This window comes from Giraffa tippelskirchi, chromosome 3 (assembly GCF_054371585.1).
Source record: "Giraffa tippelskirchi isolate mGirTip1 chromosome 3, T2T-mGirTip1v1.2.pri, whole genome shotgun sequence".
NCBI classification, from domain to species: Eukaryota; Metazoa; Chordata; class Mammalia; order Artiodactyla; family Giraffidae; genus Giraffa; species Giraffa tippelskirchi.
In genome coordinates this window covers 47,758,943-47,785,284 of record NC_137277.1, presented here as the reverse complement: position 1 = coordinate 47,785,284, position 26,342 = coordinate 47,758,943, and the positions used below count along the sequence as shown (strand labels likewise).

Sequence of the window (26,342 nt, the reverse complement as noted above, 5' to 3'; positions counted from 1 at the left end):
AGCAGACCTTAAAGATGTGGGTGGAAAGGAGTCTGAGGGCAGCCAGGGTGCCCAGGTGCCTTCAGGTGACCCTGGGAGATGGCCGGACTGTGGCTCAGAGGTTGGCCCAGCCTCAAGGGCAGGGTGCCCAGTGTCTCCGTGCAGGTCGGTATGCCTGCCTGACCAGGTGCACAGGGGAGGGGACTCCTGAGCACAGCCTTTGGGAGAGCCGGACTGAGTGCAGGTCTGCTCTGTGACTGCAGAAGGAAGGGATCTTGCCAGAAGGGCGTAGAGGCTCAAGGCTGAGCCACAGCACTCTGTCCTCATTGTTCTGGGCGGCTGACCCATTCAGCACCCAGGGTGACCTCTTGCCTGCTGCCAACCAGCAGCAAGTAAACAAAGGCTCAAAGGAAGGCAGCCCTCCAGCCCTCTGCTGGGGAGGTTTAAGATGATGTTGCTTATGGTCTGTGGAAATACACGGATACAAAATCATATACAATCTCAGCAGCAAAGAGAAACATGGACCAGAAAGACTGGAAGGAAACCGACACCTTGAATGGTGAGCTGAAGGTAACACACCCGGCGAGGTGAGGAGGGCCTGAGCTCATGACCGAAACGACCCCCTCTGCTGCACAGGTGCGCCCCTCGAGACCAGCCAAGCCAAAGGCAAAATCCGGAGGGGAGAGCTCTGTCCAGCTGCTTGGCCTGAGGAGGCTGGAGAGGGGGTGAAAATTTATGTAGGTCAGTGCTCAGAGGAGCAGCAGCTTTTGTCTCCACAAAGGACAGAATAAAAAGTGTCTTATTCTCAACAGTGAAGCCAGACTGAATGGTGCCTATTCAGAAACCCCAAATGTCCTGGCCTAGTCTCAGGGCACCTCCCCCTGCACCTTCCTCCTAACACACTGCAAGCAGCAGGTGGGAACCCAGGTCAGTCAGGCTGAAGTGACCTTAGCTGATTACCCTGGAGGCTTAGGCAGTGGCCCCTGCTTAGCCTCCTACTCAAGTATGCTCCAGAGGTCGTCACAGTAACCTCACTTCCAGGGGTCAGACAAGCAGCCTGCCAACTTGTTGATAAAACAGGATGGACCCTCAGCAGGACCAGATGGTGACGTGAGGAGCCTGCACTCAGATTAGAGTGCAGTAACGCGCAGGCACAAGGCTGTGGTGGTGTCTGACGGGCCCTGAAGGCAGAGGCCAGGCCCACCCTCCCAAGCAGGGTCAGGACCACACACCTGGGCTGATTTTCCCAACTCTAGATCACCATGTGTGCAGCTGCACCTTCAGTTCCCTTACTCTTTTCAGCAACCTTACGATTTAGGTGCACTTCTGGTCCCCGTGCCTTTCAGGTTACAGCTGTTTAGTTTCAGGGCTTGCTACGAACCAGCTCTGTCTATACCTGCAATGTCCACGGTGAGCGTCATAAGCCTCACGTGACTACCTGAAGCTGATGAAAATGGCTAAGTTCAGCTCCTTGGTTGTGTTACCAGCATGTTTCACATGCTCAGCAGCTGAATGTGGTTGGTTCCCGTCAGCCAGTGGAGGTTTTCAGGATGCTTCTTCCAGTGCCACAGAAAGTTCTACTGAACTGGATTTGTCTATGCTGAATTGTTTTCCCTTTATTCAAATAAATCCACCTCAAGTGGCACAGGAGCCATTCTCTATAAGCAGGCTGTGGAGATTTGTCCTTAGGTCTTGTTTGCAGATGGGGTGGGGGCAGCTCCTCCTGAGCCCGTGGCCCCGGAAGCCCACACCACCTCCCTGTCCTTCCTACCTGGTCCTGGTCCCCTCCCTTCAAACCGGGACCCACACATTGTTCAGTAGGAGAACATGGAGAAAGAAGATATAAAAATCCATTTTGTTTTCTTTCAGATGCAATTTCATTCCTGGCAAAAATGGCCAGGCTGAATACAAGTTTTGTATTGTACTTGAATACAAGTAAGCATTTCTGAGGATACTCTTTTAAATACAACTTTAAAATGAGCCTGGAAGTAGAAGGGGAACTTCAATAGCCAGCCTCCCCTCCACTCCTTAATCACTAGAATTATAGGAGGTGTTTGGGGAAGGACACAGATAACTCCGAGAGGGTTCCATTTTTCTCTTAAAAAAAAAAAAAAGCTTTTTAAAGGAGAGAAAAAAAAGGTCAAAACCAGCACCCAGATCTGAAAGACCTATGTAAACTGGCAGGAGAACCTGACTTCACTGGTGGTACACAGCAACTCACTCCAGTCTGGAAGATGCATAGCTTGGAGAAGAGAACGCCCGCCTGCCTGGCCAGAGCCCAGTCCAGAAGCAGTGCGGTGGGGAGCAGAGCCCGAGGGAGGGGCAGGCAGCAGTCCTAGCAAGGAGCCACCAGCCTCCGTTTCCGGATGCACGCCCAAATCCACTCCGGGGAGACCTGCTGGGCCTCAGGGTTCTTGTCCCCGCCACCCAGCACGTGTGTGGCTGAGCCCACGTCAAATTCCTGCACCAGGTCCCCATCGAATGCCACAAAGTAGCGTCTGAGATGGCTGAAGTCTGGCGTGGAGGGCGGCAGGTAGAGCCGCACTCCAGTGAAGATGTCCAGTAGCACCTGCAAACGCACAGCAGTCAGGGCTGGGCTGGGCTGGGGCAGATGGCTCTGACCCCGCTTGGGAAGGAGCTGAGCGATGGAGACTAGCAGTCAGGACACATGGGGAGAGCTTTTACAGGAGAAAGGGTAAAGGCGGAAAACCCCCATCCTGGGACTTCCCTGGGTGGTCTGGTGGCTAAGACTGAGCTCCCAGTGCATGGGGCCCAAGTTTGATCCCTCATCAGGGAACTAGGTCCCACGTGCTACAAGTAAGGACCCCATGTGCCACAACTAAGATCTGGAGCAGCCAAGTAATGATAAAAAACCAAAAACCCCCATCCGCCAGCCACTCCAGGTTACACATGACCGACATGCCTTTCCATCCTTGCTGAGAGAAAAGAAGGTTGAGGGGACGGGTCCCCAAAGGGACCTGGAAAAGCGGAAGCACACTTCTCAAGAACCACCCAAGGACTGGTGGGCAGGGCCTGTGGGGCTCAGAGTGATGCTGCCCGATCCACGAGCAGTCCTGTGTGCGCTAGCTGGCCAAAGGGCCAGAAGCCCTGCTCATGACTATGATGGATTCCAGGGCTTCCAAGTAGGGGAAAGACGGCAAGGTTCTCTGGGCGCCATGGTGACTGGGTTCAGGGCCTGGGTATTGTGACCTCCACACTGACTGCTGGGGGCAGGGGGCGGGGGTGACACAGCCTCCCAGCCGTGACCAGATGCCTACACCTCTATCTGCCTCTGAGCCATCAGCGCCTCCAGGGTGGAACCGAGAGTCACTGGCCTCGGTAAGTGCTCAATAGTCATTGTCAAACCAAACTGACAATGGAGTGCGAGAGGAGGAGGAGGACGGTCACTCAACCAGCGACCTCTCCCGCTCCTCACTGGCTGGCTCTGTTCACAAACTCACACAGCTGCACTCCCACACCCAGGCTGGGCTTTCTCCCCTTTAATGTCAACTGGGATTTGGGACGGCAGCTGGGTGGGTCCCTGCAGCCTGCCGGCTGGGCCAGCTGTTTTATCTCCTGCCTGTGGGCACAGCTCTCCTTCCTCTCTGCTTGCTGGCTGGCTGCCTCTGCAAGGCAACAAGAGGGCACAGGGTGGAGCCACCGGACCTCGGCCCTGCCCAAGGCCAGGGGAGCTGCAGGAGGGCGGGGGGTGGGCAGTCAGCCCGACCACACCTTGCTCATCGCTCAGCACCCAAGTGCAAAGGGCTGGGAACGCAGGGCGCTCGCCCTCACCTTGGCTTGGCACGGGGTCGCATCTGGAGCCTTCCGCTTCACTCCCACTCTCACAGGGGAGGGCTTTGCAGTTGGTGGGTTGCCTGCAGGTGAGAGCTCGGGGTGAGAATGAAGAAGAGGGCAGAAGCGGTGATAATGGTCCCTGAAGTCAGGGGAGCAAAGAGAAGGGCAGGCCCCTCTGCTATCAGCACGGGTGGGACAGGAAGGGCTGTCTGCTGAGCCTGGAGCTCAGAGGAGGCTCATCCTCAGCTCCCATGGGCTCTCCGGGGCCCTGTCAGGTGTACAGAGCAGGAGGGTAACCTGCAGATCAGCGGCTGGCCGTCGGATGCACACACAGCAAGAACGCAGCCAATGCCAGCTGGTGGGCAGGGGGTCCCAGTCCTGGGTCCCTGTCCCCACATCCACTCCTCAGTGCCACAGCCCCCTCCTTCCCTCCTTACCACCTCTGCTGGTGCAGCTGCCCGGCCTGACCCCAGCCTTCTTAGCGCTGGCGGGAGGCGGGTTGGGGGAGGCTCTGGGGGCCTTGTGAGGCACAGCCGGCCCTGAGGTGCCCTCGTTCTCCCCGCTGCTGCTCCCGGTGGTGGAGCTCCCCTCGTCCCCGGCCATTATGGCGAAGGCCGCCCGCTCCTTGGACAGTTGGTACAGCTCCTGAGAGGGGGAGAGTGTTGGGTTATCCCTCCTTTCCCAGCCTCGGGGCTCAAGCAATCTGTGTGGTCTGTTTTAGGTGCACGGGGCTGAGGAAAATGAGGGGAGGAGGACACACAGCAGGCAAAGGGAGCTGGCTTCCTTGGTGCTTTTCTAGCTCTGGCCCTGTTTCTGGAGTAATCTGCACAGATCACTGTTCCCTGTTCCCCAGTTCTTCTCAGCAGCGTGGCGACTGTAGCCTGGGGGGCAAGTCCTCCCCAGGAGGCTGTGAGACGACCCAGGGCTGCCCAAGGGGCCTGATGCAGGCAGAGCTCTCTCCGGGGGGGATGTGCTGCTCTCCCTTTCTAGTAACTGCCCTCCTGGCCCCTCTGAGCATGCTGGAGAAAGGAGGAGACGAGAATGCAGGAGGTCAGGTGCCCTGGGTGCCAAAGCTCGGAGAGGGGGGAACAGGACACACGCGCAGCCCAGGCGCTGGCACCTTGAGTTGGGGGAGGTTCGTGGCGGACTTCCAGTCCTTATCATCACGGATTCGGGTGCAGCGAGGGAATCGGATAGAGATACCATCGGCTGTGTGAGCCTCAGATTTCGAGAATTCAGCCCCTGTGATCTCCCACACGGCAGCTTTCTGTCAGGAGAAGTCAGGTCATTCACTGGTTAAGTAGAAAACACCTTCCAACCAGGTAAAAGCAATGCTGATGCTGCTGTTTAGTTGCTAAGTTGTGTCTGACTCTTTGTGACCCCATAGACTGTAGCCTGCCAGGCTCCTCTGTCCATGGGATTCTCCAGACAAGAAGACTGGAGTGGGTTGCCCTGTCCTCCTCCATGGGATCTTCCTGACCCAGGGAATGAACCTGTGTCTCCTGCTTGGCAGGCGGATTCTTTACCACTGAGCCTCACCTGGAAGCCCAGCTAAAAGCAATAGAGCACAATTAAAACCAAAACAGCAGTGGGTAACAGGAGGGAGACAAGTTCTAGCCCCACTGCTGGTGCTGTGTGGCCCAGCGAAATCCCGTTTCTTCCCTGGGCCTCAGCTTCTGTCAGTGCAGGAAGGACTGGGCCAGGTCACGTCTCGAACAGACCCTCTGTGACTCGAAGAAGGAGAGGCCCTTCCTCTTTAGTGAGGATGACCCCTCAGTGTTGACTGGTCATTTCTGTGCCTGTCACCTGGCTAAACAGTCCCGCTCTCCATTCCGGGGTGGACTGTCAGTGATGCTGAGATGACGTCTCTGTGGCACTAGAGAATGTACAAGCTCATTTTGAAGGCCGGAGGACCCCAGGCCACAGGATAATACCTTTGGGTCTGGAACGATGAAGTCAGGGTAGTAGATCTTATTGATTTTCAACCAGTTGGGTATCTTGCTGGGATCCTAGAGGAGAAAAGATGCTGTCCTGGGCTGTTGCCAAAACAGGACTTAAGTGCGCTCTTGGTCACAGGCTTGTGAGGAGAGGTGACTTATCACAAAAGGCTGCCCCTCACCCCTGGCATCCTCCCTGCCCAGAGAGGCTGTGGCCTGGAGGGCATGCAGGCCAGTTTCCACAGGGTAGGTCCTCAGAGGATTTGAGGGCCTAACACTGCTCCTATGCAAGCAGCAGCTCTTTTCTGTGGAGACAGAGCAGACCTGCAGCTCCACCCCCCGACCCCCAACAACACTGCCCGTCTCAGACGCGGTGCTGGGTCCTGAGCCCAGGGCCCCCGGGGCGCCCTCACCTTACTGATCTTAACCATGTCCAGCTCCGTCTGCAGGCGGGCGAGCGTTGCGTCGTCGTGGCCCCCCGAGCACTTGGTGACGGTGCACCACTTCTGGCTGCCCGGGTCATAGCAGCCCATGAGGAAGATGGACATCATGCCACCTGTGCGGAAGAGGGACATCATGCCACCTGGGGAGGGGGACGGGGTTGGGGGCGGGGGCTGGCTGCCTGGGTCATAGAAGCCCATGAGGAAGATGGACATCATGCTACCTGTGAGGAAGAGGGACATCATGCCACCTGGGGAGGGGGGAGGGGGGACGGGGTTGGGGGCGGGGGCTGGCTGCCCGGGTCATAGCAGCCCATGAGGAAGATGGACATCATGCCACCTGTGCGGAAGAGGGACATCATGCCACCTGGGGAGGGGGACGGGGTTGGGGGCGGGGGCTGGCTGCCTGGGTCATAGCAGCCCATGAGGAAGATGGACATCATGCTACCTGTGAGGAAGAGGGACATCATGCCACCCATGAGGAAGAGGGACATCATGCCACCTGGGGAGGGGGGAGGGGGGACGGGGTTGGGGGCGGGGGCTGGCTGCCCGGGTCATAGCAGCCCATGAGGAAGATGGACATCATGCTACCTGTGAGGAAGAGGGACATCATGCCACCTGGGGAGGGGGGAGGGGGGACGGGGTTGGGGGCGGGGGCTGGCTGCCCGGGTCATAGCAGCCCATGAGGAAGATGGACATCATGCCACCTGGGGAGGGGGACGGGGTTGGGGGCGGGGGCTGGCTGCCTGGGTCATAGCAGCCCATGAGGAAGATGGACATCATGCTACCTGTGAGGAAGAGGGACATCATGCCACCCATGAGGAAGATGGACATCATGCCACCTGGGGAGGGGGGAGGGGGGACGGGGTTGGGGGCGGGGGCTGGCTGCCTGGGTTATAGAAGCCCATGAGGAAGATGGACATCATGCTACCTGTGAGGAAGAGGGACATCATGCCACCTGGGGAGGGGGGAGGGGGGACGGGGTTGGGGGCAGGGGCTGGCTGCCCGGGTCATAGCAGCCCATGAGGAAGATGGACATCATGCCACCTGGGGAGGGGGGACGGGGTTGGGGGCGGGGGCTGGTTGCCTGGGTCATAGCAGCCCATGAGGAAGATGGACATCATGCCGCCCGTGAGGAAGATGGACATCATGCCACCCATGAGGAAAATGGACATCATGCCACCTATGAGGAAGATGGACATCATGCCACCTATGAGGAAGATGGACATCATGCCACCCATGAGGAAGAGGGACATCATGCCACCTGGGGAGGGGGACGGGGTTGGAGGCGGGGGCTGGCTGCCCGGGTCATAGCAGCCCATGAGGAAGATGGACATCATGCCACCCGTGAGGAAGAGGGACATCATGCCACCCATGAGGAAGATGGACATAATGCCACCCATGAGGAAGATGGACATCATGCCACCCGTGAGGAAGATGGACATGCCACCCGTGAGAAAGATGGACATCATGCCACCTATGAGGAAGATGGACATCATGCCACCTGGGGAGGGGGGACGGGGTTGGGGGTGGGGGCTGGCTGCCCAGGTCATAGCAGCCCATGAGGAAGATGGACATCATGCCACCCATGAGGAAGATGGACATCATGCCACCTGGGGAGGGGGGACGGGGTTGGGGGTGGGGGCTGGCTGCCCGGGTCATAGCAGCCCATGAGGAAGATGGACATCATGCCACCCATGAGGAAGATGGACATCATGCCACCCATGAGGAAGATGGACATCATGCCACCTGGGGAGGGGGTCTGGGTTGGGGGCGGGGGCACCCGCCGGCCCTGTGAGAGGCAGCCTGTGGAGGAAGGGGCCCGGGCTTCGGCGTCAGGGCGCTGGAGACCACCTCCTGATGGATCCACTTCTTACTGGCCATGTGAGGTTAACCTTTTTGAGTTCCAACTTCACTGAATTCGGGACGATCACACCGAACGCTGTACTAAAAGGAACTGAATAGCACCTGGCACCCAGAAAGATGCCAGGAGTACTAGTTCTTCAGACCCCAGCTTCCCTTCCAGTTAGGAAATGGAGATCTTCCCTGAGGAGAAAGCCACCAGGCCTTGAAGAAACAGTGGCTGGTGTCTTTTTGGGCCGGCGAGCCCAGGGCACTCTCGCCTGACCTCTCCCTGCCTGGGTCTGCAGCACTCCCTGTTCCTGCCTGGGGCGGCACGGGCGAGGTCGGCCCCTAAGCCAGAGCTCCGGATGTCACGACTGGCCGTGCTAGCACGTCCAGCCAGGAAAAAGGCTGGCGTATGCCTTGAGTGGTGCCTTTCAAATAAGCACCATCCCAGGGGCCAGAGGCCACCCTGACCTTTGCTCCCTTGCCCGTAGAAGGCCCCAAGCACCACCAGGTCAGCTGTGTCGGCCATGGCACCCTCGTTCAAATAGTCTTTCTTCACTTTCAGCCAGTGACGTTTTCCAGGCTCATATGTACCCTGAGGAGAAGAGAGACCACAAATGACAATGGAGGATCTGCGAGGGTGGGCTTTTTTACCTGCTCACAAGACACCCTGGATCTGTCGCAGTGCCCTCCCACTCCATCAAGGCACTTCAGAAGACAAACATAAACCCAGCCTTTAGATCCAGAATCCTGCAAAGGCACCCTCCCGCAAGCACCTCAAACTACCACTGCCACGCCCTGGCCAGGGCAGAAGAAAGCAAAGGATGTGACCATCTTACCTTTACATCCTTCAGCACCAGCCCTTCCAGCCCCTCTCGGATCACCCTGTTGATCATGTCCACCAAGTCGGAAGCTTTCTGAGGGAGAACAGGAGAGACACTGAGGTTGACGTGAGAACAGAGAAGGGCTATGGAAGCAAGGTAGAGGTGGTTCCTTTTCACACACTAGCAAAGTGCCTGCTGGAAACACCCTGACTTGAATACAAGGAACAGAAGGGCCAGCAGAGCAGGGACCAACCAGAGAGCTGCTCGGCTGTGACTCTGGGCGCCCATCTGGGAAGGACCTTTCATGCCCTGCCCTCCCGGGTGGGGACTAGCACACGAACACCGGCAGAGCCTGTCTCCCTGTGCTTTGCTTTACCGCTTTACCACATTTTGCAGATACTGTGTTTTCTTATTTTTTTTAAAAAATGTTGTCAGATAATGGTAAGCATTTTTTAGTAGTATTTTTAGTTAAGGTATGTACATTGCTTTTTTATACATAATGCTATTGCATACCTAATAGACTAGAGTATTAACGTAACTTTTCTACGCATTGGGAATTCATAAGTTACATGACTTATTTTCTTGTGATACTGCTTTACTGTGGTGGTCTAGAACCAAACCTACAATATCTCCAAGGTCTGCTCGTATCCACATCAGCCTCCCTCTTAAGAAAATAACTAATACTCATTCTCCCAACCACGTCTGACCCATGGGGAGCTCTGCTCTGCTTTCAAATCACGAGGACACTGCCGAGGGTAGGATCCTCACTCACTGTGACTTGCTTCATTTCTGAGAACATGATCCGGTTGGGAATTTCCACCATGTTGTCATGAAGAAGCTTCCGCCGCTCACACAGAGGCCTGAGGGGGACAGGAGAGCTGAGGTCAGGCCAGGATGCTCCCCCCACCCCCCCAGAGTTCTGAGGAGAGAGGGGACAATGATGGACTGTGGTTTCCTGAGAGGTCTGCCATGGCTCCGGGCCCTCGTGTCTGTGAGTTCTGCCTGCTCAGGGTGACCAGGGCTCCATCAGGACCAAAGACGAACAGTTATGAGTTGCGGCACAGAGTTACTTCATTGTTATAGGTCCTGTCTCTACCTCATCAGCCCAGACAGACTATATAAACCCTGGTCCCCTTTGAAAAATAATCCTGACTCTCCTTTGCTGCACCCTGTCTCACTGCAGGCCCCAGGCGGGCTGTGCTTGGGTCAGCAGGCTGACAGGCCTCAGGACCTCAAGCCCAAACCCCAGCTCCTACCCTGGCAGTTCTGTTCCATCTCACTTCCTCTCCACACTCAGGATGTGGGTTAGGGTAGGGGTGGGGGCAGGGATGCCTCTCTAAGGGAGGAAGGGGCCAAAATGGTTTCTGGGACTCAAGAGGTCAAGACTGCGAGTTGTCCCTAAGGTGGTCCCAACCACAGAGCTTGACAATCCCAAGCTTCTGGTTGTCAGCCTCTTCCAAGACTAAAGTCTCTGAGCTGAAATTCATCTGCCTTATGCACCCAGAGGTGATTTTGAAGAGATAAACTGAAACCCTACACTGCTTGTAGTTGGTATCTCGTCAAGAGTCCATTTTGCTGTGGGTAGCGGGGTTTCCTTTGTGACTTAAGCTTTCAGAGTTGAGATCTAATCAACACACTGGCTCTTCCTAACACTGAATGGGGAGCTGGCTGTGCAGTAATTGTGCTCCCTCTCGGCTCCTTCCCACTGCAGCTCCTGGGCCCAGAGGCACTTGCACCAGCCTCTTGCCCTCTCTCTTTCCCAGTCTGAAGCCCCCCACACCTCCCTACCCAGGAATCAAAAATAGACTCCTCACCTATCCATCAAGCTGACATCATTGAAGTAGATACAATCAAAAACAAACAGGCAGACATTAGCATCCTGGAAGGCAGCTTTCTGTAAGGGAAAATGAGGTAGTAGGTACATGAGGGATAAAAATAAGAGGGCATGAAACACGAGAGAACCAGTCCACTTTCACAGACCCTCTGAAGCGTATGGTACATAATGCCTATTTGTGTTGTGAAGCCCCTGGGCCATAAGGGCACTTAGCAGACCGTCCTAAGTGGAGACTGACCCAATTATAAGCCAGTTGCCACTATAAGGTCATTTTTATGCAAAACACAAAAACAAAACACATCTAAACTTAGGGCTGAAGTCAGTAACAATTCAAAGATGAAGATAAGCTTGACCCTAAGTAAGTGGTATGTTCCTCTGCATTGGATTGAAAGCATGCACACGTGTACACACTCACTCTCACTCACTGGGCCTGAGCCAGTACCTTGTGCACTCCCAGAGTCCCAAAGGGCAGTGGTTTGCCCGTCCTGTTGTCGATCAGGAGCACCTCAGAGTCCAAGATCATGCTGTGGCCCCCAGGGAAAGCCCGGGGGATGAAGTCCTTAAAGTGAGCCACCTGGAGGCAGAAGGGTCACTCAGGAGGGAGCCAGGACACAGAAAGGAAAAGCCGGGCCCCTGAGGGAACACAGAACACCAACATGCGCCAGCCTAGCTGATGTGCAAAACAGACTTAGGTCTCGGCAGCTGGCCAGACAGAACAATCAGCTATGTTTCAGGACCTTGGCCCAGACCCTGGAAGAGGTCAGCTCACACTGGGGTCACTTTCTATAGGCTGCAGAGAATTTGCAGGAAAAAGGAAAAGACTGAAGGTGAAAATGAGGGGAAGAAGAGAGGCAGACAAACATGGAACAGAGGGAGGGAAGGTGGGCAGGCGGGATTTGTGCAGGAGAACAGACCAGTGGGAAAAAGGATGGAAAGAGAGAAATGAACTCCCTTAGGAGCAGCAAGAAAATATGAGGAGGGTCTTCACTAATGCTCTTGAGAAGGGCGTGCTCAGCTCTCAGAAACACTCGAAACCGACGGCCTGGCCTGACTGCCCAGGCAGGTGAGGCTGGGTAAGGATGTGAACGTCCCCTCCCCCGGGACTCTGAGCAAAGACAGAAGGGGAAGCAGGGACAGGAGGGCCACCCACCCTCAGCTACTGGAGCCAGCTGTGCCCACGGCTTTTCCCTGGACACACCCCCAAGGGCTCCCAGAGGCCCCAGGAGCTGAGAAGGGCCGAGGGGTGAGGTTCTCAATGCCCTGACTAAGGGCAGGAGCCGGGGTCTCAGAATGTAAGCCTCTGGAGGCACAGAACTTCTGTCCTTTTTAAAAATTTTCCCTTAAATGCTGGATGCCCACTACCTTAGACAGTGCCCGGCATAACCCCTTGATAAATATCTGTTGAACAGGGGATTTCCCTGCTAGTCCAGTGGCCAAGACTCTGTGCTTCCACTGCAGGGGGCATGGGTTTGCTCCCTGGTGGAGGAGCTAAGATCCTGTATGCTGTGTGGCACAGACAAAACATTAAAAAATTAAAAAAAAAAAAAAGTTGAACAAATAGCACACAGGACCTAGAAAGGCAGAGGACAAGCACGGCAAGTCGTCACCAGCTGAACTCGCTGTCCTGACGTCACTGCCTCTAGGCTCCACGACGGCTGCCCCCAGCTACGCTCTTGGGCTGTTCCTCCTGAGCAGCCCCACATTATTGGAAGATTCCAAAAATGAATAAATCAATTCATTCTTTCAACAAATACAAAACAGATTCTATTTTGCACCAGAGCTGGAATGGCAATGGAACACAGGCTTTGAGATCCTTAGGGACAGGTAGAAGAAGAGTCCCGGCAGAAAGGAAGGGGTCTGTACCTTGTGTGGCAGGACGGGCTTGAGACTGCGGCTGAAGTAGCTGAAGTGGTCCCCCTTCTTATGCACCTGGACTCGTTCCCCATCATACTTGATCTCAGAGAACATGCCGTTCGGACACTTCTTCATGGCATACTCGATGGACTTGCAGGCCTCGGCCTTGGGGGTGGGGGACGGGGAGACAAGCCTGGAGACTTACAGGCACTCCTCCCAGAGAGGGGGCTCAGCAGGGACAGCGCAGAGCCCAGGGACCCTCAGCCAGAGCACACCCTTGGGGCAGGAGGGAGTGGGAACGGCTGGGTAGCGTCATATTCCAATATATTGTTTTCACTTTATGAATGAGAAAACTGAAATTCACAGAGGTTAAGTGCCCACTTTCTATTACACAGCTAGTGAATGGCAGGAATGAGATGTGAGTCTAAACCCAACTCCAAAGCCTGGGTGGTTAACCACTAAGCTGTATAACCTATTGTTGCTTTTTAGTCACTAAGTTATATCTGACTCTTTTGTGACCCCATGGACTGTAGCCTGCCAGGCTCCTCTGTCCACGGTGTTTCCCAGGCAAGAATACTGGAGTGGGTTGCCAATTCCTTCTCCAGGGGATCTTCCCGACCCAGGGATCAAACCTGCATCTCCTGCATTGGTAGGTGGATTCTTTACCACTGAGCCACCAGGGAAGCCCAGTATAAGCTATGCCACGCTTCAAATGACAGACTGTGGAACAGATTCCAAAAAAAATTCTTATAAAAATCAGAAAGTCAAACAAAAAAAAAAAAAAGAAAAAAAAAATCAGAGAGTCTACTAATGGAGGTGACTAGTCCTGTCCCTCAAGTGGAGATCTTACTATTTTGGTGCTGGCTATCCCAACACAGAACCCTAGACCAGGACTTCAGGAAAACACCATAAGACTGTTTCATAAAAAGCAGTGCACCCCACTGAAACAATACAAAGGCTCTCAGAGCAGGCACAGCAGCAGGCGTGGACTGTCCTGCTGCACAAGAAAACCCACGCCAGAAAGGAAATCCCATTTATCATGAAACAAGCAGAGGCCCAAGGAGAGCTGGTCTTCATTCCTTAAGCTTCTTCTCTTTCCACAAAAAAAAAGGAGACCTAAGGTACCCTCTCACAGGAAGGCTGGCTCTGTCACCAACTCTCAGAGCTACTTTGGGGCACGTCACAGAGACTCAGGAGTTACTGCACACATCCACCTGACTTCAGGAAAGATGACAGATGAACCGCTCAGGGTAGACACTTCAGACACCATTCATGTAAGAAACCTAAGGATCAAGAGAGACTAAGGACCTCACCTAAGATTCCACAGCTGGCTGAGGGCAGAGATGGCTGAGTTCTCAGGTCTTTCCACTGCTCACGCTATCTCCCCCCTGCCATACTCTCCCAGGAGAAACACCCCCTGCAACTCTACTCTTCCTTTCCCCAAATCTTCCAGCCATCTTTCCTGCATAGCTTTCGGCATCATACCCTCTCAGATCTCACAGGGAAGGGTAGTAACCTCACACAGGAGCAGAAAGCAGGGCAAGAGCAACGTGCTTACCAGCATGGGCTGCACCGGGGTCATCAGAGAGGCCTGGACTCTCAGAGATCGTCTCTGGCCTGGCTCCTTCTCCACCTCCTGCTCGTTGCGGAGGACCCGCTCCACCACATCCTGCAGGTTGCGTGAGGCTTTGAAGGCTTCATAGGCATTGGGGTCTAGGGCATCTAACCTGCCGAGGCCGACAGGAGCAAGGAAACAAACACCACTGTTCTTGACCTTATTGCTCTGGATAGCAGCAGTATGCTGCAACATATTATATCCAGCAACAACAGGCCATAACCGCTTCCCCATATATTGGGATCCCATGGGAAACAGTTATGTCCTAGTGGGATCCCAATATATGGGGAAGCAGTTATGTCCTATTGTCTAAAGACTTTCACAGGAGAAAAAGATCTTGGAAAACTCAGCTCTTTTGAGATACCATGCTACCTGGATGCTGCCCTAGCAAAGAGGGGGCTGGAGTGGGCAAGCAACTCATACCATACTTATTGAACATATTCCGTATGTTTGACTCTAACAACTTTGTGAAAAGAGTTCTGTTATCTCCATTTAACATATGAGAAAATGGAGGCTGAGCTAGGTCAACTGATGGGTCCCACAGGAAGGAAGAAGGCAGAATCATGATTCAAACCCAAATCAGGGCTTCCAAGTCCTGACACCAGCTGACAACACAGGGAGTGGGCAGCTTCCACCATCAGAGAACCTGGTACTTACACGTGTTTTGCACCTGAGTTCATCTTCAGATCATGCTTGATCAACCTGATGATGCACTTAAGGTCATTGGCTGTACACCTAGAGGGATGAGGCACATTCAGCTTAAAAAGCTCTGGACTCCCAAACCTTCCTTCCCTAGTGATTCCATCTCCCCAGGCCCATCCCCAGTGGGCAGTGCAACCACCTGGAGGCAATGTCCTGCAGGGCCTGTTGCTGCTCGTCCTCCTTGGTGAGCTTGGAGAGCCGCAGGAGGAACTCGTCCACCTCCTGGATGGTAAGGAGGCTCTTGGCAGCTGGAGGGAAAGACTTGCTCTGCTCAAAGAAGACTCTGACTGTCTCCGACACATCACCCTGTCTCCAAAAACCAAAATACCATGCAGCAACCCCAAAGTGGCCATGTGTAACCCCCAAGCCCTCAGGACTATAGGTGAATTAGAGATTTCAATCACCGCTCCTGTCCCCAACTCAACAAATATCGACATCACCGCTTAGAGAATCTATTCCACCCACAGCTCCTGGAAAGGGCACCTCCATCCACCACAGGATCTGGCTGCCTCTCTGAGCTGAGAAGTGATACAAGAACTAATGCAGGGTCGAGCCAATGTGAGTCCTGTTAGAATCTGAACTTTGAGACAGACACAGTCATCAGATTACAGAGGTGTTTGGACAGCAACTTTCTAGGTGCCAAGGCTGGAGTCAAGAACAAACCAAAACTGAATGGCAAGCCCAAATTATAAGGGAAAAAAAAGCTAGGAAAAAATAGGGCCCAGAGGGAATACCCTGCTAGTGGCTAAGACGCCGAGCTTCCAATACAGGAGTCACAGGTTTGATCCCTTTGGGGGACTAGGATCCTATTAATACATGCCACATGGTGCGGCCAAATAAAGGTCTAGAACAAGAGCCCCTGGAGAGAGAGTGGGAAGTCTAAGATCCACCCTCGAAGTCTAGGTCTTTCTCTCAGGCTCAGCAGGAATGTAACTCCAGTCTTCAGAACCTTGTGAAACTAACAGCTGTAGCCTCCCATTCAACTCCTCTCATAATGAAAGCTTGCTCAAGTGGGTTTCAGTTTCCTGAAACAGTATGTGCCCCACCAGAAAAAAAAGAGAGTGCAGGTGACTGGCTCAGCAGAACCCCATTTGGAATGCACCTACCCTCCCCTTTCTCTGACCTGCTCTAGGTCTCGTGTCATGTCATCTGAGTTGCAGTTAAAAATGCGGCTGAAAAGCTTCACAATCTGCTTATCATTCAAGTTGTAAACACTCTTAATAACACCCGGCAGCAGCAGCTTCACTGTTAGGTACACGTCACCGTGGAAACCATCTGGAGGAGACAGAAGAAAGAAACCTTTCTTGAGACGTGGAGCTTAAACAAATAAATACATAAACTCAAAGAACCAAAAGAGATGTCTACATTGCTGCCCTCGCTGCACAGGTCCGCAGGGGAGGGTGTGCGTTTCACCACAGCAGCAGAGGCCATGGCATTCAGCAGCTGGGGTCTGTGTGTCTGTCTCCCTGTTAGCCCCTGAATGAACTCCTGCAGGGCAGAGCCATGACTTTCACTGTCGTGTTCCCAGTAATGGGTACATCACAGATGTTCAACGATCATTTGTTAGACGAATGAAAAGGAACACAGTTGGGAGATTCTATTCCAAGCTGTACAAGTGGCTCACAAAACCAAAATCAAACAGGAGAGTGAATTTTCCTTTTGGTCAAATGCGATAGGTTCTTTTGGCCTCCTAGGGGGCAGAGTAAGGAAGGAAGAAAAATGCCCATGTGTTTGGAACAGATCTAGCTACACACTGAATTTCAAGACAACAATATAGCAGAGCATTAAACCAAGCACAAGGCCTGTGCAACTGTACAGTTCACGTGCCCATGAAGCTGGCCACGACTCTGAGTTCTTGAGAGAAGCCCATCTAGGATGCTCGAGGCCCACCTCCTGCTGAGCCTTTCTGAAGGAAGTCCTGGATGATCTGGGTTTTCGTGTTGTAGCTAGGATTTTCAGCCACCATGGCACACAACTTCCGAAACTCACGCAGCAGACAATCCTTGTGTTTCGGGTCACATTTGCTTGAGGACAGACTTGTCTTAAGGATCTTAGGGGTAGGGCTGGAGTGGGCTTCCCCAGAGTTGTTGGGCTTGGCTGTGGAGAGAGAAAAAGGGAGAAATGATTCATTTTGCCTTGCTGAAAAGGAAGCAAGAGAAACTAATAGACACTCTGCTGGTTCTCCATGTGTAGCTACACTTAATCTCCCCAAAGAACTCTTTGGGAGTAGATATCATATGTATTTTGTGGGTAAAAAAACAGAGGTCAAGTGATTTCCTCAAATCTCACAGCTATTAAGAGTAAAGAAACAACCGCCTCACACCGAAGCAAAGGACAAGTTGATGTGTATTTCTTTATATGAGTGCTTACTGAAGAACAAGGGCCATTTTCAAGCCAAGAGTGGTCAGGACAATCTCAGAGCAATTGTAAAGCTGAACCCAGAAAAGCTGGAATCAGGAAGGAAAAAGAAATCAAGGGATGCCTTAGTTACTCTGAAACTACTGCTACTGCAGATTGTTGGAACTGGAAGAAGCCTTAAAGATGATCTAGTTCAACAACTTCTTATTGGTGAGGAGACCAAGGCCTGAGGAGAGCAGCATTCCCAGTCACTTGCCACTAGCCCCCTGTCCCTTCCCACCACCCCCAGCACCACTTTTTCTTCTTTCTGATCGTAAAAACAATGGTGGCTCAGTGGTAAAGAATCTGCCTGAAATGCAGACTTGCAGGAGACATGGGTTCAATCCCTGGGTCAGAAGGGATTCCCTGGAGAAGGAAATGGCAACCTGCTCCAGTGTTCTTGTCTGGAAATCCCTGTGGACAGAGGAGCCCGGCAGGCTACAGTCCACGGGGTCTCAAAGAGTTAAGACACGACAGAGTGACTAACAAGAACAATTTTTGGAACTTCCCTGGTGGTCCTGTGGCTAAGACTCCGCGTTCCCAGTGCAGGGGCCCAGGTTTGATCCCTGGCCAGGGAACTAGATCCCACAGGCTGCAACTAAGACCAACACAGACAAATAAATAAATAAAAATTTAAAAAAGGTAGGCAACAAGGAGGACTTTTCTCCAGACACCCCAAACAACTCTCAAGTGATCCTCTGTTACCTCTTTGTGACCATTTACAAAGTAAATTTCACCCTGAAAGCTTGCAGCAGACAGCCATTACCAAGCTGTCTGCTGATGTAAGCGTCTTCTTGCATGGGCTTTGTAAATTAGAAATCTATCCTCATTTCTGACCTGGCATTTAAAGAGGACTTTAAGGGGCAAAATCTCCAAAGTCTCACTGTTCAGCAGCTTGTAAGAAATGGCATACCCGCGTTCCCCGAAATTCCCTCCCGAGAACCAGGCCCTTCCAGAAATACACTGCCCTTATTGTCACCTGAACTCTTCCATATTTCCATGCCATATTTCTATCTTTGGCTGACCACTAGGAGAAAACCAAGCAAACCTGAGTTCAAAAATGATAAAAAATCATACAGTCAGGCACTGTTTTTGCAACTTTCTCTTCTTTATTCCTTGTGAGACACCGTGGGGTCCACAAGGCAGGTGCTGCCATTCCCATTTCACAGATGACACCACAGAGGCTCAGACCAGGACCCAGGTCTTCTGACCTCAAGTCCGGGCTTCTTTTACTTCTGAGCCCATGAGTTTTGACTTTATTTTCTTTAGCTGAGGCAGTCACAGGAATGTCTTCACATGAAGCAGGTAACAGGTTGGAGGGTAAAAAAGCACAGGTATTGAAGTTAAACAGACCAGTGTACCTATTAAAAACTCCATAATGATGTTGAGCATTGGTTTTCTTATTCATAAAATGGGCCTAATAAAACTACTCCCCAACATTAAATGAAGAACAAATGAAACCACACATGCAAAAGCCCCCAGCCCAATGCTCTCTGCTACACAAGGACATGCAGGACATCTCCCTTCTCTACTTTCGTCTCCAATTTGGGCAAGTGGAGGGATGCAATTTCTCACGATTCTTCCATTATCAAAAAGCAAGGAAGTGGGACTTCTCTGGTGGTCCAGTGGCTAAGACTCCATGCTCCCAATGCAGGGGGCTGAGGTTTGACCCCTGGTCAGGGAACCAGATCCCACAGGCTACAACTAAGAGTTCAAAAGCCAAAACTAAAGATGGTGCATTCTGCAGCAAAGATGAACAATCCCGTGTGCCACAACTAAGACCTGGAGCAGCCAAATAAATAAATAAATATTAAAAAAAAAAAACAACCCCTAAACAAGGAAGTAAATGGCAGGTTGTAATAATGTCTGATCCAAGTAAACTACTTCAAGGGGAAAAAGTCTTGACAGAACAAGTATCTTTTTGCTGCAACAGAGATTAAAATATACAAAGAAATGCTATATATGTGGGGCGTTGAGAATTAGCTGGCCATTACCTCTCTGCTCAGATGAAAGCAAATTACAGTTGACTCTTGAACAACATGGGTTTGAACTGCATGGGTCCACTTACACGCTGATTTTTTCAATAGCAAATAAGTACTATGCAATCCGCAGTTGATTGAATCCAGGGATGCAGAACTGAAGGTATGGTGGAACCATGTATAAAGTGGAACCTTGGATAAGGAAGGCAGACTATAAATGATATTTGGAATTTCGACTGCAGGGGATTTGGAGCCCCTAATGCTCGTGATGTTCAATAGTCAACTGTATTAAGGAGGCTAGATGGCACAGAAAAGTCACTCTTAACCAGAGTACCAAATTTTGGTCTCCCAGAATACCTAATTAAAAGGAGGACTATGACAGCTCACGTAGCCCTAACCTATCTTACCTGAAAAGCCAGAAAATTTCCGGGGATTGGAATTGGTGACAAATGAGGCACCTTTCACTGGAGATGCCACCTGGCCAGTGGCTGTCAACTTAGCCTGGACAACAACTTTCTTCTTTGCTGTGCTTGTTGCCTTGGAAGACAGATCTGTAGGACCCCAAAAAGAAGGGAAAATATCTTTCAGCGAAAAATCCCTGAGAAAGCTTTCAAAGACTCTATCAATTGCTCTTACAGCCTGGCTAGGTAAGTTACTACCATGGTATTAACCGAAAGGTGACTGCTGGCTGGCTGGTCTTCTTGACTGGAGGTAGTAGGTATTAGGGTACTGGGGAGAGGGTGTTCTGGGGACAAAAGACCCAGTTATTCTTTACTTTTATTAGTAACTTAAATATTCATCAATCCTCTCCACCCCTTATCTCACATATAACCTTCAGATTATTCAGAGGAAGTCAGAAATCATGTGTCAACAGATAAAATGTGAAGACTTCAGCTTATGGAATTAGCCCCAATTTAAAGATAAACAAGAAAGTAAAATGAAGTTGGATAAACAGAGCATGTTGATCTGGTATGAGCAGGAAAACTTGCAGCTGCTGAGTTATTTGAGCTGTGTGACAGTTTAACTCTCCCTCGTATTTTTCTTCCTCTGAATGAGCTGGGTCCAGAAGTGACAAAGACTGAAGCCAATGGCTAAGGTTAGGCAGGGCAGGAGGCGAGCTGAAAAAAAAATGTATTAGTTTTCTCCCTGAAGTCACTTTCCTCTCAAAGAAAAAGGACAGATGTCCATTTTAGTCCCCCCATACTGACTAGAACTAAACTGAATTGAAGACATGACTATTACAAAGATACTGAAGGTCAGAAAGGACTAACTGGATTTTTCAGTGTCAGATTTCTAAAATATGCATACATTTGAATACATATGTATGCGTATATATATGTTTTTGTGTATATACAAACATGTATTTTTCAGTTCTGTCTGCTGAAAGGGCCCAGAAGCAAGGATATCTCATGGCACCCAGGACACAGAGCATCAACATTTTTGTCTCTAATGCCATTTCCCCCACTAACAGGAACAAAGACTCTTCAGAGAAATGGCTGATTTCACGGCTGAGATAGGTAATCCTAAGAGCGAGCATACTGTTAGGCCAGAGAGCAAGGAAGTACTTTAAAACAATTTTTAGAAAGTGATCTGGACATCAAGGACAAAAACTAGCTCAAAGGGATTCCCAACTGACCAAATATGGGACAATTTAGTACCAAATTAATGAAGTACAGGATAATGATAAGCCACCAGGAAAAAGTAATAATCTGAGTCTATACAGAAAATAAATTGAGAGAGAAAAAGGAGTAGTATAGGTACTCTTTTCTTAAAAAATGTCAGTGTCATAAAAGAAAACAAAGACCTCAGAGATGTTTCAGATTAATGGAGGCCAGACTCGACAACTAAGTGCAATACCTGATCTTGTATCAGGATTCCATACTGAAGGGAGAGAAAAGTTATAAATTATCTGATCAACTGACAAAACTAGAATACAGATGGTAGATTAAAGCATTATATCAAAGATAAATTTACTGGTCGATAGCTGTATTACGGTCATGACATCCTATTCTTAAGATATACACATTGAAGTATTTAAAGGCAAGGGGCCATGATGCATGCCCAAACGGTTCTAGGGAAAAAAAGTCACCTGTGTGGAAGGAGAGAGTAACAAAGAGAGCATAAGAGTGAGCACAAACATGAACACAAATGATAAAGCAAAGAGAGCAAAATGTTAACAACAGGTAAATCTGAGGGAATTCCCTGGAGGTCCAGGGGTTAGGACTCTGCACTCTCACTGCTGAGGACCTGGGTTCAATCCCTGATCGCGGAACTAAAATCCCACAAGCCTCACAGTGCAGCCAAAAAAAAAAAAAAGGTGAACATGAACATTCTTTGTACTATGTACTATTTTTATTCTTGCAACACTCCTGTGAGTTTGAAGTTATTTCTGAACAATAAACTTAAAGAAAGACAGATAGGAAGAAAGAAATTGGGCTCTACTCTCATCTCGTTGCCTCTCAGAGCCAGTAAGATGAAAGCAGTATTCTCCACCCCACCTGCGATGTGCTGACTTATCTGCTCTTTCTCGTTCTCTTCCAGCTCTTCCCAGCCTTCTAGCTCGGTGAGGTCCTCAATTTTTTTTGTGGTGGCCCGGGCCCGCTCCAGTTTCTCAAACATGCATTTAATGTGGTACCACTCTTTCATATCGCCCCCCGACTCTGAAAAGGGATTGGGCACCACTTTGCCGATTCGGCATACGCCCTTGACAATCTTTTCCTTGCATTTTTTGCAGCCGGCGGTGCCACGCTTGGCGTAGTCCACACAGAAGCGTTGCTCTGCCATCTCACAGGGGCCACTGCAGAGTCCCACATGCGACCTTGGCAAGAACACAAGGCAGGTGGCACGTGGTCTTAGGTTGCTTTCCTGGAAGGACAGAACAGGCTTTCTTCTCTGGAGGAGGTGGTGTCCAAGAAGAACTGTCTCTGACCACTGGCCAAAGTGTCTTATGTCAGGCCAGTGGTATTGTTCTCGGAATAGGCACAGTTCTTTTTTCCTGAGTGCACGGAGAGTTGGTGGGAAGAGGATCTTAAAAGCCAAAGTCATACAGCTGCATGGAAGGGGGAGAGGCAGAAAAGTGAGTTACAGAGAGCTAGGCTTCTAATCTCCTCAAAGGTTGACATCCTAACATAATAATCCATGCTGACCAACCAAACATTTCCCAAAGTATGAAGGATTTTTTTTTGGCTGCTGTCCGATCCCTGACCAGAAATTGTATTGGCGCCTCCTGCAGTGGAAGCTTGGAGTCTTAACCACAGGACCACCAGGGAAGACCAGGTATGAAAGATTTATTGCCTACAGGATGAAGAATTCCAGTACAGGAAAATTCAGTCTGCAACAGGACATTCAATTACCTAATTGAACATTTAGCTATTATCTAATGTATATCTAATAAATCACAAGCAAGAGAATTCAAGTAACATAAAACCCTTTCTCAGGCCACCAGCAAACCCTAAGCCTTAAAATGGATAGTGACCCTTTAGCATAATAAGATTCTAAAGTTTCTTTTTAATTATCAAGAAAAATTACATTCGGAGTTCCCCCGTAGCCTAATGGTTAGGACTCAGTGCTTTCACTGCCATGGCCAGGGTTCAAACCCTGGAGGAGGAACTGAGATCTCGAAAGCCAAGTGGTGCAGCTTAAAAAAAAAAAAAAAAAAGACATTATTTTCAGGAAGTCTTTAATGTGAAATATAAAATATTTGTTATCCTCAGAAAATAATTAAGCCACTATATAGATTTGGGATTTAATCAGAAGCCCTATTTTGAGAGGCAATTAAATGGAGCCTAAAACCTAACCCCCTGGTTTCAAATCCTAGCTCACTGGCCATATGACCTTGGTAATTTCCTTAACCTCTGGGTTCCTCAATTTCCTCAACTGTAAAATGTGGATAATAATAGTACCTAACTCAAAGAGTTGTCATTCTAAGAATAAAGTCTTTATATATATAGTCAATGAAGCTGTTATCCTTTAAGCAAAGGCTCCCTGTGTACAATTAGCCAGGTTATAACTCAGCATCTTCAATCTGGAAATGCTGAAGTAACTGGACAGCAAGAATCAAAGGAACTGCTCAATCAATCCACATGGAAACAAGGATCATATCCACATAGTATCCTCCACTTTCTTTTATCCGTATTTTCTAAAGTATCCTCCCAGTTCCAACTTTCAACAGACTGGAAGTTATTTTCAGCCTGCACGCGGCTTTATCGTCAAATTGCTTGTGGGTGATAATGAAAAGCCGGCTTTACTTGCTGAAGTGAACATGCAGAGAACAGCAGGTAACTGGGAATCAGAGACGCGAGCACAAGTGTGACCGTGCAGTTATGGGACTAGGTTATCTTTTGAGAATTTCCCTTAACTTCCCCGAGCCCGCTTCCTCATTCCTAAGACAGGGAAAATAGCTACCTCAAGGGAAGAGGGAAAATGACAATGAGTCCGTGGGTGGGCGAATGGGAGTAGGGGGGTAGGGCTCTGAACTCCCTTGCAAATGTATACAAAAGGTGAGCATTCAGCCTTGTACGTTTTGGGGGAGAAACGGTCAACGTTTTCATGAAACTTCACAAAGGGCTCTATAAACCCCTAGAAGCTGAACCACAGAGTATGTGAAAGTAGAGGAGGCCCGTAGAGGCGCTCAAGAAAAAAAAAAAAATTAGGGTTCATCACCTTCCTGGAAAGCGATTTATGAAAAGCCGCCCCCCAGGACTCCAGGAGCCGGGGGGGGGGTGGTGCACCTAGCCGCGCCCTGCCCTCCGCAGGGTCCCGCAGGAGCTGGGCCACGAGTAGGCACGGAGCCGTTTGGGGAGCCCCGCCTGGCTCACAGGACCCCCGCGGCCGCCACTCAGCATTTCCTCAGAGGGAGTCGAGAAGGGAAACCGTTGAGGCCTGAACGCAGCCGGGCCAGGAAGTGAGAGCCCCGCGGCCGCTGCTCCCGGAGGGGGCTTCCCCTGTCGGGAGCGGGCACCGGCTACCGGCCGGGCCGCGGGGAGGGCGAGATGAGGCCAGGCCCTCGACGCGACCCGGAGGGGCGGCCAGGGCTTGGCTGAAGGGGACGCGGCGGGAAGAGAAAGGCTCCTGAGCTCCGTCCGCAGCGCACCGACTCGGGCGGCGGCTGGGCGGACCCGGCCGGAGGAGCCCCGCGGGGGCGCCCTGCCTCCCCGGCGTGGGCCCGCGGGGGTCCCGGGAGCCAACCCCCGCAGGATCCCAGGGGGCCGCCACGTCACGGAGGGTGTGCCCCGGGGCTCTGCGAGCCGGCGGGCGGGGGAGGAGACCAGGGGGCTGGCTTCCGGGCCGCGCGGAGCCCCGCACTCCGGCCGCCCCCCTTTCCCGCAGGCCGGCCCCGCCGCGCCGCCCCCTCACCTGCCTTCCCCGCTCCGGCGCCACCTCAGGCCTCGTACCAGGCGCCCACAGGCAGCTCGCAGCCACGATGGTTGTAGTGCCTGTCTCTTTAAATCCGGGTCTTCGAGCTGGCCGCAGCGCGCAGGCGCAGAGGTCCAGGCCCCGCTCCCCCGCAGCCGCGCCACGCGTCCCCGCCCCTTGCCTGCCACGTGGGAGGTGGCTGGGGTGCTCAAAGTGAGGCCCAGGGCTTAGGTGTTGGGCCGTGGGGTTGGTTCGCGAAGTGCCACTGCGGCTGGAGAAAGCAGAGGTGCCGAGATGTGGCGGCGCCCTGAGGCGCATCCTGTTCTGAACTTCTGGGGATTTACCCCCTACGCCCCGCCCATTTGCTCTTAACGTTATAGATTATCTAGTCCTTAAAGATACTGGTTGAGGGACTACATTGTAATGAGCTTGGGGAAAGCAAAGATTTACTCTGTTTTTCTGTATTCTCTCTGTCTTGTGTCCCGCAAAGTGCCTAGCACATGATAAGTATTTGGTAAATATTACTGAATTGAAAAGGGGCACTGGATAGATACAGATACAGTATTAAGGAGTCATGGGTACAATAAATCCTTGATGGTGTATTGTTTAAAGTGTATTTATTTTGAACCTCAGGTTAGCTTTTTTTTTTTTTTTAAGGCCAACTTTTTGAGAGATTGGAACGTCTGTTTTTACAAAGAGATAGCAAACTCAGACGAGGTGAGAGAACTTGTTCACGGTCTAGGAAAGGTAGAGCAACTGGGCATTGTTGGGTAAGCAAAGATCAGACCCGGAGGAAAATTCTGTACTCTGTAAAAAAGATCCTGTCGTTAAGACTCTCGGCTTCCACAGCAGAGGGCGCAGTTTGGGTCCCTGGTGGGGAAATATTATCCCGCAAGCCCTGGATTGTGGCCAAAAAAAAAAGATCATGCCCTTTGTTATGTAGAGGATGGAGAGCCATTAAGGGCCTTAGGAAGCAGTGAGGGAATTAGCCAACCAGTGCTGGATTGGGCAGAATATGAAAATGAAATGACACAGATTCGCATGGCACCATACAAGGGTGCATCACTGACTCAGTGGACATGAGTTTGATAAAATTCTGGCAGGTGGTGAAGGACAGGGAAGCCTGGTATGCCACAGTTCATGGGGTTGCAGAGCAGAAGACTTAGTGACTGAACAAATACAAGGATGCCATAAAAATTTGTGAAGAGGTTCACGTTGTTAAGGAAAGTTTTCTGTTTTTGTTTTTTATTGTATCTATATCAAACCATGGAGAAGGAAATGGCAACCCACTCCAGTATTCTTGCCTGGGAATTCCCATGGACAGAGGAGCCTGGTGGGCTACAGTCCATGGGGTCCCTCAAGAGTCGGACATGACTTAGCAGCTAAACAACAACATATCAAACCACTATACCGTATACCTTAGACTTACACAGTGATGTGTGTCAGTTACTTCACAGTAAAACTGGGGAGGAAAAAGGTGGTTGTAGTGACCCGTGTGAGAGATGAAAGTAAGTGCCCTGGACAGGCTCAGTTAGTTGGGATGGATACATTGTTTGATAAGCATTTAAAGTTTAAATTATCTTCTAGGTAAAGTGCTCATTTGTCTAAAGATATAATGTAGATGACTTGAATGAACAGATAGATAATGGTGCCATCAACTGAGATAGAAAATGAGAGAGCAGGAGGTATTTTGACTAAGAGGATGAATTTTGTTTTGGTTGTATTGTTTGGTTGGTTGAGGCCAGCCATGAGGTCACTGTTTGAAGTGGGCAAAGTATCTTGT

The 26,342-nt window shown here is 51.1% G+C and overlaps 1 protein-coding gene across 13 annotated transcripts; it reads right to left on the bottom strand.

Moving 5' to 3' along the window:
* Nucleotides 1-1,832: 1,832 nt before the first annotated feature.
* On the bottom strand, nt 1,833-24,663 carry LIG3 (DNA ligase 3). 13 transcript variants are annotated; one of them, XM_081584351.1, is made up of 20 exons: nt 23,867-24,663; nt 21,703-22,253; nt 19,612-19,755; nt 16,719-16,925; nt 15,952-16,103; nt 14,968-15,134; nt 14,784-14,861; nt 14,070-14,238; nt 12,521-12,676; nt 11,100-11,231; nt 10,638-10,717; nt 9,596-9,683; nt 8,839-8,916; nt 8,471-8,594; nt 6,125-6,267; nt 5,709-5,783; nt 4,872-5,041; nt 4,212-4,477; nt 3,772-3,854; nt 1,833-2,548 (listed from the first exon to the last, which is right to left on the bottom strand). In XM_081584351.1, the coding sequence occupies exons 2-20, from the start codon at nt 22,247-22,249 to the stop codon at nt 2,315-2,317; spliced, it is 3,093 nt and encodes a 1,030-aa protein (XP_081440477.1). In that variant the 5' UTR covers nt 22,250-22,253; nt 23,867-24,663; the 3' UTR covers nt 1,833-2,314. The 13 variants fall into 13 exon arrangements, with proteins under 13 accessions (XP_081440477.1, XP_081440476.1, XP_081440481.1 ...); XM_081584350.1 differs by having other exon boundaries at nt 24,560-24,663; XM_081584355.1 differs by having other exon boundaries at nt 1,833-3,605; nt 4,212-4,419; nt 4,895-5,041; nt 24,560-24,663.
* Between the last annotated feature and the right edge of the window lie 1,679 nt (nt 24,664-26,342).

Coding starts and splice junctions, on each gene's coding strand:
- LIG3 (XM_081584351.1), bottom strand. CDS start 22,249: ATGACTTTGGCTTTTAAGATCCTCTTCCCACCAACTCTCCGTGCACTC. Junction 19,756..21,702: donor GATAAGTCAGCACATCGCAG/GTGGGGTGGAGA, acceptor GGGGTCCTACAG/ATCTGTCTTCCAAGGCAACA. Junction 14,239..14,783: donor AACTCAGGTGCAAAACACGT/GTAAGTACCAGG, acceptor CGGCCTCGGCAG/GTTAGATGCCCTAGACCCCA.